This window comes from Carcharhinus amblyrhynchos, chromosome 1, assembly GCF_965287045.1.
Source record: "Carcharhinus amblyrhynchos chromosome 1, sCarAmb.v2.hapA, whole genome shotgun sequence".
NCBI lineage: Eukaryota > Metazoa > Chordata > Chondrichthyes > Carcharhiniformes > Carcharhinidae > Carcharhinus > Carcharhinus amblyrhynchos.
In genome coordinates this window covers 157,352,247-157,365,191 of record NC_137324.1, presented here as the reverse complement: position 1 = coordinate 157,365,191, position 12,945 = coordinate 157,352,247, and the positions used below count along the sequence as shown (strand labels likewise).

General features: G+C 42.9%; 1 protein-coding gene across 1 annotated transcript in view; it reads right to left on the bottom strand.

Moving 5' to 3' along the window:
• Positions 1-11,050, bottom strand: part of ndufc1 (NADH:ubiquinone oxidoreductase subunit C1) — a 28,612-nt gene extending 17,562 nt beyond the window's left edge. Inside the window, exons 1-2 of the mRNA XM_080199836.1 lie at positions 10,911-11,050; positions 293-396 (exon numbers count right to left, since the gene is read on the bottom strand). Of these exons, the coding sequence (XP_080055962.1) occupies positions 293-396; positions 10,911-10,959 (153 nt within the window). The 5' untranslated portion in view covers positions 10,960-11,050. The remainder of the gene's footprint in view (positions 1-292; positions 397-10,910) is intronic.
• Between the last annotated feature and the right edge of the window lie 1,895 nt (positions 11,051-12,945).

The window sequence follows — 12,945 nt, the reverse complement described above, 5'->3', positions numbered from 1 at the left end:
ATGTAAATCACAAGTAAAATGAGAACTTCTAGCTGTGCCCAAAAAAATGGATGAGAGATAAGGGTAAAAAAGTGCAGAATCAGCCAAAATTTGTGTTATGTCAAATCTTAACCCCTCCCCCCACCCCAACTTGGCCCCCACCACCAAAATGGCTACTAACAAGACATCCTTCTAGTTAAGAGTTCTGCTGGTCTTAACACTTTATTTATGCTACTGTGCACAGGTACAGTGTTGATATTTGGAACTGGTGACTTTGTCTTTTCTCTTCAGACATTTTCAAAGAATTACTTACCAACGTCCACAGTGCTATTGTGCTTCCAAAAGTGAGGCCAACACGCAGCCAGTTGGGATTTGTGTAGTCAGGTTTTCTTACAGTCAAAAAAGATCGAGTCAGCACTGAAAACAGAAAACATGCTTCCTTCGTAAACTAACCAAACCAGTCATGCAGCATCTGTCCATTTCACTAAAAAAAATTCTTCTGCGATTAGACTCCCGCACCCATGGTGTATTTCCACATTCTGGAATGAAGTTCAGGGGAAAACAATTTTTTTTCACATGAAATCACATAACTTGACATCGCAATTGCAAAATACATGCAAAAAAATTTACATAAAAAGAATACATGAAGAAAATCTATACTGAACATCTTTGCATTTGATCTTCACTTTCACCCAGCGTAGGGGAAAGTTTACCATTCTTCAACTGCTACCCGTGACCCTTGCAGGGAAGTGTACATGCATAGAAATTGGGTGTGATTAGTCTTGATTATGATAGCCACCCAAGATTGAATAGGCTGACTGGACCAAATGAAAACAGACAACAAGGGAGGATTTGTGAAGTCATATCCCAACATGAGTCACTATCCTCAGGAGAAAAAAGCCAGTGGCAAGGAAGTTTGAAAAGAATGGCCCTGGTTTTGTTCTTACATGATCGTGCAACAGTAAGTATCTGCCATCATTGATCCACTGAAACTGACGGCAACTTACAGAGTCCAGCCATGCACAAAATAATTCAGAATTTGCCTTCAGTGAGTCCATGCTGTTCTGTAGGGTTTGCTGTAAAGGTTCCCACAGACTGCAATTTCTATTGCAATAGTAATTTGAAAAAAAAATCTTCTTTAACGTTGTTAGTTCCAAAGTAAAAATCCTCAAAAAGATCACACTTCGTAGAATGAGGTGAAACTGGGTTATTAAATAGCATTGTAACTTCATAAATATTGCTAAATGTATTCAGTGGACTTGAAAAGCTAATTTGATATTTGTGAAACGTTGGCTTTCGCAAAATGATTAAACACCCATATTTCTCAAAACATAAAAGTTCAAAATTTGTTCATCTTTATTTAAGCTTCTATATTAATCCAATCTTAGTCAATTATTTCACTATCTGAACATTTCAATTAAATTTGAATTAAAAATGAATGGATTCAGTGGTTTAACCTCCTTTTTGCTCTGTGAGTACGTAAATGTAATTAGCCCGTTACCTGACCACAATGCTACTGCATGCCAAGACATCCCCAAAGATTTAAATTATCTTAGGGATAAGGGAAACACAGCCACACAGATTGTTGGATCGTTTGTAGGCAGGATCTTTCAATGTCAGCAGTGAGACACTTGTTTTGTCATGGATTGCAAAACTTGGACCAATTCTTTTAATCCTCACTTTTTAAAATATTCGATAACTGGTTGGGACAAATATGAACACATACATCACAGTTGCAGGTGACTGGATAACTCAAGTAATTAAAACATTCAAAGAGACATAAGCTTGCAGGGAGGTTTCACTGTTTTGTACAAAGCAATCTTTTTTTGCTTTAAATGCAGAAAACGCTGGAAATACTCATTTGGAAAGGCAGCTTCCATGGAGAGAGAGAGAGAGGGAATTAAAGTTTTATGTCAATACTCTTATCAGAACTGGGAGGAGTTAGGACAGGTTGAAACAAATGAAAGGGGGCACGGTGATCAAAGAACAAAAGGGAAGATTTCAGAGGGGATGGAATATGGAACAAATTAAATGTCAAAAGAATTGGTGGTGCTAGGCCAAATGGAGTGATAATGGAACAAGTAAAAGAAATGAAAGGTGTATTCGGAGGACAGGTGAATGGCATCATGATCAACAGTTGCCACCTGAAAGCAAAAAAAAAATTGTTAAATCAAAACATGTGAAGAAGACATCTCTGTCCACAGATGCTGTCTGACCTGCTGAGTATTTCCAGCATTTTTTGTTTTATTTCCAATTTCCAGCATCCCTAGTATTTTATTTTGTTAATAATTTTTGCTATTTCACTCGCTGATGTATGTGGGTATAACGGCTACTGAACCACTGCAATTATGAAACCAGAAAAGCGCACAAGAAAAGATTATTTTAGAAGTTGCCTTGCATTGTTTTCAGCATTATTCCACTTCTCAAAAGTAAATAGAATTAAATCGTCTTTGCAATGCAAAATTGCTTCAACTCTGGAATTGTTTAGATCAGCATTTAAATAACTGATTAAAGCATGGCAAAGTAAAGAAACATGGCAGCTTAGCGAGTGCACCAAGCTGTTTGATTTCAATCTACTAATGATTTCTCAGTTGTTCTGCCTTGAAACGAGACTGCATTGATTTCCTGGAGACAAGTCCATCCAAGACTTAACAAGACAAGTCCAACAGAGGATAAACCATGGCAGGCTGAATAACTTAATGCAAGTATAAGATGTGATGGAACAGTTACAATGTAACAGGAGGGAATACGTGCAGAGTGGCAAAGAGGAGAATCAGGGAGGCTGAGATAATACAGAATGTAGACAGTTAGTAGGAAGTTTAACAAAGATAGTAAGTGAGAAGTGACTCAGCAGGCCTAGGGATGCTAAATTCAATGCTTTGAACCTCTTCAGCTTTGTGCTGAAACCAATCACGTGAAATGTGATGAGTCAATATGAGTACCAGTTGCAGATAAACACATCTAATACTGTTCCTTTAAGGAAAGGTATAACTGAAACAACAAGCAGGTAAACAAATAGGAAAACATCCATTTTTTAAAAATTGTTCTGAGGAATGACAGTGTCACTGGCAAAGCCAGCATTTGTTGCCATCCCCAATTGACCGGAAAGGTGGTAGTCATAAAGTCACTATGGCATTGAAAGAGGTCATTCAGCCCACTTGATCCCCATAACCCTGCAACTTTATTTTCTTCAAGTGCCCATTCAGTTTTGAAATCATTGATCATCTCCATTGCCACCACCGTTATAGACAACGAGTTTCAGGTAATTTCCACCCATTGTTAAAAAAAATTCACATTCCCCTATATCATTTGCCCAAAATCTTAAATCTGTCCCCTAGTCCTTGTAACATCAGTTAATGTACAGATTTTCTTTTTCTACATTATCTAAACCTGCCAAAATCTTGTACACATCTTATCAACTCTCCCTTTAAACTGCTTTACTCCAAGGAGGATAATTCCAGCTTCTCTAACCTAACCTTGTGGCTAAAATCCCTCATCCAGGAAACACTCTGGTAAATCTCCCCTGCACACTTTCAAGAACCCTTATATCCTTCAAATATGGTGGCCAGAACTGGACACAATACTCTAGATGTAGCCAACCCCCAGGGCTTTATAAGGGTTCAGCATAACTTCCCATTTTTGTACTCAAGACCCAATTTATGAAGCCCAGATTTCATATGCTTTGTTAACCACTCTCTCAAAATGTCCAGCAACATTCAAAGATCTACGTACATGCATCCCCATCTCCTTTGTCCTGCAGACTCTACAGGGCACTGGTGAGGCCGCAACTGGAGTAGTGTGTGCAGTTTTGGTCACCGCATTTGCGAAAGTATATATTGGCCTTGGAGGGAGTACACAGAAGGTTCACTAGGCTGGTACCGGAGATGAGGGGGTTAGCCTCTGAAGAGAGATTGAATACACTGGGTCTGTACTCGTTAGAGTTTAGAACGCTGAGGGGGGATCTTATAGAGACATGTAAGATAATGAAGGAGCTAGATAGGGTAGAGGTAGAGAGATTCTTCCCGCTTAGAAAGGATAGCAGAACTAGGGGGCACAGCCTCAAAATAGGGGGGGTGGAGTTTAGATCAGAGTTGAGGAGGAACCTCTTCACTCAAAGGGTGGTGAGTCTCTGGAATTCTCTGCCCATTGAAGTGGTGGAGGCTACCTCGCTGAATATATTTAAGTCAAGGGTAGATAGGTTTCTGTTAGACATGGGAATTAAGGGTTATGGGGAGAAAGTGGGAAAGTGGAACTGTTCCACTTCAGATCAGCCATGATCTTGTCGAATGGCAGGGCAGGCTCGAAGAGCTAGATGGCCTACTCCTGCCCCTATTTCTTATGTTCTTAAAACTGTGTCTTGAAGTCTGTATTGTTTCTCCCTATCCGTTCTGCCAAAATACATCATCTTTCCCTTCTCCGTATTAAATTCCACCTGCCATTTGCTCGCCCATTTGGCTAGCTCGTCTATATCCTCAAGGAGTCAATTTGGATCATCCTCTGTTAGCCACTCCTCCAAATCTAGTATCATTGACAAAGATTGAAATTTTATTTTGTATTCCAATATCCAAGTCATTTAACGGCATCAGAAAAGTAGTGGTCCAAGTACTGACACTTGGGGAAACACCATTGTCTATCCTCCTCTAATCTGAAAAATAACCATTTACTGTGAATTGCTGTTTTTAATCAACATTCTGAACCATTGCAGTTCAAATGGTGCAGGGACATCACAGTGTGGTTAAGAAGGGACTTTGACCCAGTGTTACAAAATTCAGACTTGCCTTTTGGTGAATTCCAAAACTGGGGAGCTTCCACATATGCATGGACCTGTATTCAAAGTCCTTCAAGCCACAGACAAAGGGCCAATGCACCTGCGCAAACCTTTGATTGTGTGACCCAGAAGCTGGGCACCATTTCAGAGAAGAGCCCCAGGCAGGGGAAACGATAGGGATATGTTCCAGAGAAGGAGAAAGAAGAGCAAAGAAAAAGACTCCAAGTAAGAAGAAGGTGTACATTTAGAAGACTTTAACTGGTGGGGCTCAAGAGAAGCTCTGGCAATCGAAAAAAGCAGAAGGTTGGTGATTATGTGCTGCAGGCACGAAGATAAAGGTAACTCTTTGGGGATTAATATTTGCTTGTCACAGCCAAGCAGCAGAAGTTGTGCTTACAAACTGGTGCTGGAGCACAGCCCTGAGAATCCAGGGGAACAGAATCTCAGGAGATGAGATTAAAACCCGGCGAAATGGGCCATTGTTGCAGCCATCCGACAGTGGAATGACTGTTGAAGAGAATTCCAAAGTGAGATCTTTGAAGTTGAAGACTGGAACCCCTCAATGAGAAAGACTGACTCTCATTGTTTATTGACTGGACGAGTTGTTCAGAAATCTTTGGAATCTGTCTTGGTGGCATCTGCGAGTTATTGTGCAGTATTGGGTGTTTGACCAAAGTTTACCTGTTAATTCGCATGTGCCTCATATTAACCCAAAATGTTAGCGTTTAAGGTAGTTACTGTAAATTGGTGTAGCTTTTGACATTGTAAAGTTTCCTCTTGTTTGTTTAAAATCCATAGCATTTTGTGGCTTTATTCCCTTGACAAGTATCTTGAACTTCAAATCTTGTGGACTTTAAAAAAAAAGGTGAGAGGCCCATAACAAGATCCCACCAAGAACTTGGGGGTCTGGTCCAGAATCATAACACCCAAGAACAGTTAAGGAACAGCAAAATAGTTCCAAGACAGCAAGAACAGTGGGTGATTCAAAGGGAAACTTACATCTGCTGCCCAAGTACTCTAGGTGGTAAAAGTCATGGGTTTGGAAGGTGTTGTTGAAGCAGCCTTACTGAGTTGCTGTACTGCATCTTGTAGATGGTACACACTGTGCTGCAGCGATGGAGGAAGTGAATGCTTAAGGTAGTGTATGTGATGCCAATCAAGTGGGCTTTATGTTGGACGGTGTTGAGTTTCCTGAGTATTGTTGGAGTTGCAGGCAAGGTAGTATTCCATCAAACTGCTGACCTGCACCTTATAGATGGTGGTCAGGCGTTGGAGAGTCAGCAAATGAGTTATTTGGCACAGATTTCCCACATTGGTAGCCATAAGACCTAGTAAATTTCTGGATAATGTTGACTGCCCCGCCCCACCCCAGAACGTTAAAAGTAGGGGATTCAGTGGTGATAATGCTATTGAATGTCAAGGGAAAATGACTAGATTCTGTCTTGTTGAAAATGGTAATTGTCTGGCACTTCTATAACATGAATGTTACTTGCCACATCTCAGCCCAAGCCTGAATGTTACCCAAGACTTGCTGCACGTAGGCACAGACTGCTTTGTGGCTGAAGAGACTGATGTCGAATACTGTGCTAACATTAGTGAATATCTTCAATTCTGGTTTTATTTTGGCAGGAAGGTAATAAAGCAGTTGATTACTTCCTAGCCCAATGGTGCTCCTACGGGAAAACCTGCTCGTATTGATCCTGCATGCTTTTCAGTAAAATTTAGGTTAATCTGATTTAAATTAATCTGCATTTCCAACCATTACTCGGAGTGTGGACCACTCCAATAACAGGAAAATTTAAGTAGCAGGCATCCAGGAACCCAAGATTGCTGAGCTATGTGATGCAAACAGCACACTGGGGCACAGTGTGTACCAGCTAGCAACCTGCCCAACAGTCCATTAATCTTGTTGGTAGGTAGGTTACTAGATTTTTCTATATAGCAGAGACTTGGTGGAGTGTGAGATTTAGTTTTTCATTCTATTATTTATATTCTCAACTTTACTATGGAAGGGGATGTGCAAAAGAGAGATGTGTGTGGTCCCAAGCCACTCTTGCACATCCTAAGTGGCCATGAATATTTTGTGCTGAAATTGCTATGACATTAATAATACTAACACCAACAAGGGTCCAGAAACAGAACCTGGAAATAATAATCAGCCAAGTATCACAGGTTCCCCGAAAGTTTGTTTATTGGTGTCACAAATAGGCTTACACTTCAATGAAGTTACTGTGAAAATCTCCTAGTCGCCTCACTCCGGCACCTTTCAGGTTTACTGAGGGAGAGTTTAGCATGGCCAATGCACCTAACCAACACGTCTTTCGGACTGTGGGAGGAAACTGGAACACCCGGAGGAAACCCACACAGACATGGGGAGAACGTGCAGACTCTGCACAGACAGTGACCCAAGCCAGGAATTCAACCTGGGTCTCTGGCACTGTGATGCAGCAGTGCTAACCACTATGCCACTGTGTTGGCTCTGTCACCACGAAATACATCTGATAAATAATTTTATCAAGAATTAAATCATCAAAATGTGACATTCAATCTTTCATGCTCCACCACTATTCCTTGACTTCCATATTAAGTGGTACATTGAATATCTGTTCATGAATACAGTGCCAAGCTAAAATTGTAGACTTGCACTTTATCTCATAAGCATTACATTCAGCTAAAGATTTGTTGACAGCTGCAGCAAGTTTTTAAAAGGTTATCATTGCCTTTGTATCTCAACTATTAAATATAAGTCAACTTCTCTGAATAAACTTTGCTCTTATGGCTCTAGGCAGTGTTTTGAAATAGGAAAGAAGGGAATTTCCAGCATTTAACATAAACCAAATAAATATCTTCCAGAATTCTGGCACTTTTTTGCCAAAGTCAGCAGTAACCCAATAGTGAAAACGTAACTGTTGTACAGCCTCAAAGGAGATGTACAATATTATCACAATACTAATTGGTATACGCACACGCTGCTTGATATATGGAAGAGTGGGTTTATAACATACCTTAAAGGCAGTTTTGTGAGAGCAGAACTGAAATTCAGCTTTCTTTTGTGGCAGGCCAGAGGCAGTACATTAGAAAATAATCCTGATCCAAATGTTTTAAAACTCTGTACTATGAATTACAATAGCTATTACGTAGACAAATACAACTTTATTCAACATATGCCCTCACAGTTACTTCTCTGTATTTGCCACTTCTCCCTGCCCTGTGTTCCACTGCATCTTTACATCTGAGTGAATGAGACAGACCTCACTGGAATTATCTTTTCAAGGCGCTGAAGAATGACCCGGACAAAATATGTAAATGGGCAGATTAAAGAGACAAACATTGAGTATTCCATGCAGGAAGGAAAAAATGGGCAACATGTATACCACAAACGTTTTTGAAATGGCTAAGAATGGAATTGGGAAAGATAAAAGAGACTTTACAAATTCAACACTCTTAAATCCAACGTCGCTGGATTCCGGGGAAGTGCCGGAAGATTGGAAAACGGCTAATGTTACGCTGTTGTTTAAGAAGGGTGCCAGGCAAAAGGCGGGGAATTATAGGCCGGTTAGTTTAACGTCCGTGGTAGGTAAAATGTTAGAATCCGTCATTAAGGAGGAAATTGCGAGGCATCTTGAAGGGAATTGCTTGATAGGGCGGACGCAACACGGTTTCATTAAAGGGAAGTCGTGTCTGACAAATTTACTGGAGTTCTATGAGGATGTGTCTAGGGCAGTGGATAGAGGAGAGCCGGTGGATGTGGTCTTTCTGGATTTTCAGAAGGCGTTTGACAAGGTACCTCACAAGAGGTTATTGCAGAAGGTCAGGGGACATGGAGTTGGGGGTAGGGTGTTAGCGTGGATAGAGGATTGGTTGTCAAATAGGAGGCAGAGAGTGGGGGTCAATGGGTGCTATTCGGATTGGCGGTTGGTGACTAGTGGGGTGCCCCAGGGGTCGGTGCTGGGGCCTCAGCTATTTACCATTTATATAGATGATCTGGAGGAGGGAACCGAGTGCAGGGTGTCGAAATTTGCTGATCACACCAAGATTGGGGGAAAGGCAAATTGTGCGGAGGGTGTGGAGAGTCTGCAGAAGGATCTAGATAGGCTGGGCGAATGGGCCAGGAAATGGCAAATGGAATTTAATGTTGGCAAGTGTGAGGTGGTCCACTTTGGTAGGAAGAATGGTAGGAAGGACTATTACTTACGTGGCGAAAAACTACAGCAGGCGATGGTGCAGAGGGACCTCGGGGTCCTTGTGCATGAGTCGCAAAAACCCAGCTTGCAGGTGCAGCAGGTGGTCAGGAAGGCGAATGGGATGCTGGCTTTCATAGCGAGGGGGATTGAATATAAAAGTAGGGAGGTCTTGCTGCAGCTGTATAGGGCATTGTTAAGGCCGCAGCTGGAGTACTGTGTGCAGTTTTGGGCGCCGCACCTGCGCAAGGATATTTTGGCCCTGGAGGGAGTGCAGAGGAGGTTTACTAGGCTGATACCGGAGTTGAGGGGATTGAGCTATGAGGAGAGGCTGAATAAACTAGGCTTGTACTCGTTAGAGTTTAGAAGAATGAGGGGAGATCTCATTGAGACGTATAAGATGATGAATGGGATGGATAGGATAGAGGTGGAGAGACTCTTCCCGCTCAAAAAAGACAGTAGGACTAGGGGGCACAGCCTCAAGATAAAGGGGAGGCGGTTTAGAACGGAGTTGAGGAGGAACTTCTTCACTCAAAGGGTGGTGAATCTCTGGAATTCTCTGCCCGTTGAAGTGGTGGAGGCTGCCTCGCTAAATATTTTTAAGAAGCGGGTTGATGGGTTCTTGATAAGAGAGGGGATTAAGGGTTATGGGGAGAGGGCGGGAAAGTGGAACTGAGCCACAACAGATCAGCCATGATCTTATTGAATGGCGGGGCAGGCTCGAAGGGCTAGATGGCCTACTCCTGCTCCTATTTCTTATGTTCTTATGTTCTTATGAATACTAAAATAAATCAAAAGATATCAGAGAAATTTGTGATTAACTTGCAGTTCTCTGGTCAGAACACATCTTCAGCAGTGCCCAGTTGTGCTCATAAAGGCACAAGGGAAGCAGTGGAAAAGAGAATCACAATGATAATCACCCATCTGTAACAACTGGAGATACCTGGGCTTTTTAGCCTTGAAATAGGTTAAGAATAATTCAGTATGAAATGCATTTACCAACTCTTTGAAAAGTATATCCAAGCCCAATGGCTGCCTCACAACATCAGGGACCCAGGTTCAATCCCAGCCTTGGGTGAGTGTGTGTGGAGTTTACACATTCACCCTGTGTCTGCATGGATTTCCCATGTGTGCTTCAGTTTCCTCCCACAGTCCAAAGGTCTGAGGATTAGGTGGATTGGCTATGCTAAATGCATAGGGTTACAGGGATAAGGCAGAGCAGAGGGTCTGGGTAGAATGCCCTTTTAGAAAATTGGTGCAGGCTGGATGGCCATTTTCAGCAAAAGAGGTGGAGATGCTGGCGTTGGACTGGGGTAAACACAGTAAGAAGTCTCACAACACCAGGTTAAAGTCCAACAGGTTTATCTGGTAGCAAAAGCCACTAGCTTTTGAAGCGCTGCTCCTTCATCAGGTGAGTGGGATTTCAGTTCACAAACAGAGCATATAAAGACACAAACTCAGTCCCACCCACCTGAAGAAGGAATAGCCAATTCCAAAAGCTAGTGGCGTTTGCTACAAATAAGCCTGTTGGACTTTAACCTGATGTTGTGAGACTTCTTTCTGTGTTTACCCCAGTCCAACGTCAGCATCTCCACATTATATGAACTGAAATCCCACTCATCTGATGAGGGAGCAGCACGCTGAAAGCTAGTGGCTTCTGTTACCAAATAAACCTGTTGGACTTTAACCTGGTGTTCTAAGACTGCTTACTGCACTTTGTGCACTGCGGGGATTCTATTGTTCTAATGCATCACCAATAGTGCCATGGGATCTTTTACATCCTCAACCTGAGCAGACCTTGATGCAAGGTCTCATCCGAAAGTGGAACGGGAGTCTTAGCAGAGTGAACACTCAACGTCCAGACAGAAGACAGCTGAGAACTGTCGAGCCGGGCCCAGTCTCCAAGGACGATGTCACCGCTTGACCTTCCCCAAATTGACCCCGCCCGCGCAGTTCGCACCACCACGTCACGTGACGCTCACCTGGCCTGAGCCCCTGGACCGACCTGAGCACAGCACGAGCCGCCGCCATGCTTTTAAACAGAGATTCTCTCCTCGGGTGTCCACCTAAGCCAACCGCTCCGGCGCGAGACTCCCTCCGCCACTGCGGCTGCGCGCTGACCCCCACCAATCGGCGCGCAGGGTGGCTGGGTCAGTGGGCGGGGTCTTTCTCGTCACTCGGCCGGGTCACGTGAGCACACGCCACCTGAGGCTGGCTGAGCTCCAGGTTGTCGGTCTGGGTGAATGTGATTGTGGGAAGGACATCAGGACCGAAAGTGCTTTGGGCGTTTTTAACATAACCAACTTTCTCTTCAATACCAGTAGAACTCTTTTGCCATTCAGTTCTCCTGTCAGTATTAACCTTGTAAGAAGTCTTATAACACCTGGTTAATTTGGTAGCAAACGCCTCTAGCTTTCCGGGTTTTGCCCCTTCGTCAGGTGAGTGGGGAGTTCTGATCACAAACAGGACATATAAAGGCACACACTCGGTCTTTTGGGTCGTTCTTTTGGGTGGGTCAGTCTTTCGGGTGGGCCGAACCAAGCAAATAAACTTAAATTACATTCGTTCTTTCGAGTTGAACAAAGCAAACAAACTTAAATTACATTCGGACAAAGGAAAAAGGGGGCAGCTCCCCAAAAGGAGGGGGAACGGCCGGAACAGAAACAAAAAGTACAAAGGAAACTTAAGACACGTCAAATCAAAATGTGATTGTTGGGGTCTATAACGCACCTCAGCCCCTGCGGTGCCCAACGGGCACGGAAGGCCTCGACTGTGCCCGTGGACACCGCGTGCTCCCTTTCCAGGGACAATAAAGGCACACACTCAGTTTACAGAATACTGATTAGAATGCAAGTCTTTACAGCTAATCAAGTTGAAAGGTGCAGACAATGTGAGTGGAGATAGCATTAAACATAGGTTAAAGAGATGGGTATTGTGTCCCGACAGGACAGTAAGTGAGATTCAAGCCCAGGCAAGTCATGGGGGTTACAAATAGTGTGACATGAATCCAAGATCCCGGTTGAGGCCATCCTAATGTGTGCAGAACTTTATCAGAAACCTTCCCTTTTATTCTTTCTCCCTTCCTTTAAAACCACATAGAATCATAGCTTTTCCCTTTTCCAATAATGAGTGGTCAACTTGAAACATTAATTCTGCTTCTCTCCACAGATGCTGCCAGACCTGCTGAAAATAAATTCATAAGAAATAGGAATATAAGGCCCCTCAAGCCTGCTTTTGATTTGATTTATTATTATCACATATTAGTATACAGTGAAAAGTATTGTTTCTAGTGTGCTATACAGACAAAACATACCATTCATAAAATACAGAGGGGAGAAAGAAAGGAGAGGGTGCAGAATATAGTGTTACAGTCATTCCTAAGGTGTAGAGAAAGATCAGCTTAATATGTGGAGGTCCCTTCAAAAATCTGATAGCAGCAGGGAAGAAGCTGTTGTTCAGTCAGTTGGTACATGACCTCAGACTTTTGTATCTTTTCCCGAAGGAAGAAGGTGGAAAAGAATATGCCCGGTGCGTGAGGGGGCCCTTTGTTATGCTGGCTGCCTCTCCCGAGGCAACAAGACGTGTAGACAGGGTCAATGGATGGGAAGCTTGTTTGCATGATGGACTGGGCTTTGTATAAGACCCTTTGTAGTCTCGTACAATCTTGGACAGAGCAGGAGCCATACCTAGCTGTGATAAACCAGAAAGAAAGCTTTGTATGGTGCATCTGGAAAAGTTGGTGAGAATCGTAGCGGATGTGCCAAATTTCCTGTCCCTCCTTGGAAAGTAGAGGCATTGGTGGGCTTTCTTAACTATAATGTCGGTGTGAGTTTTGGTGTCCTTATATGTCCTTGCAATGGAAGGAGTACAGTGAAGTTTACCAGGCTGATTCCTGGGATGACAGGTCTGTCATATAAGGAGAGATTACGTCAATTAGGATTATATTCACTGGAGTTTAGAAGGGTAAGAGGGGATCACATTGAAACTTATAAAATGTTAACAGGGTTAAACAGGACA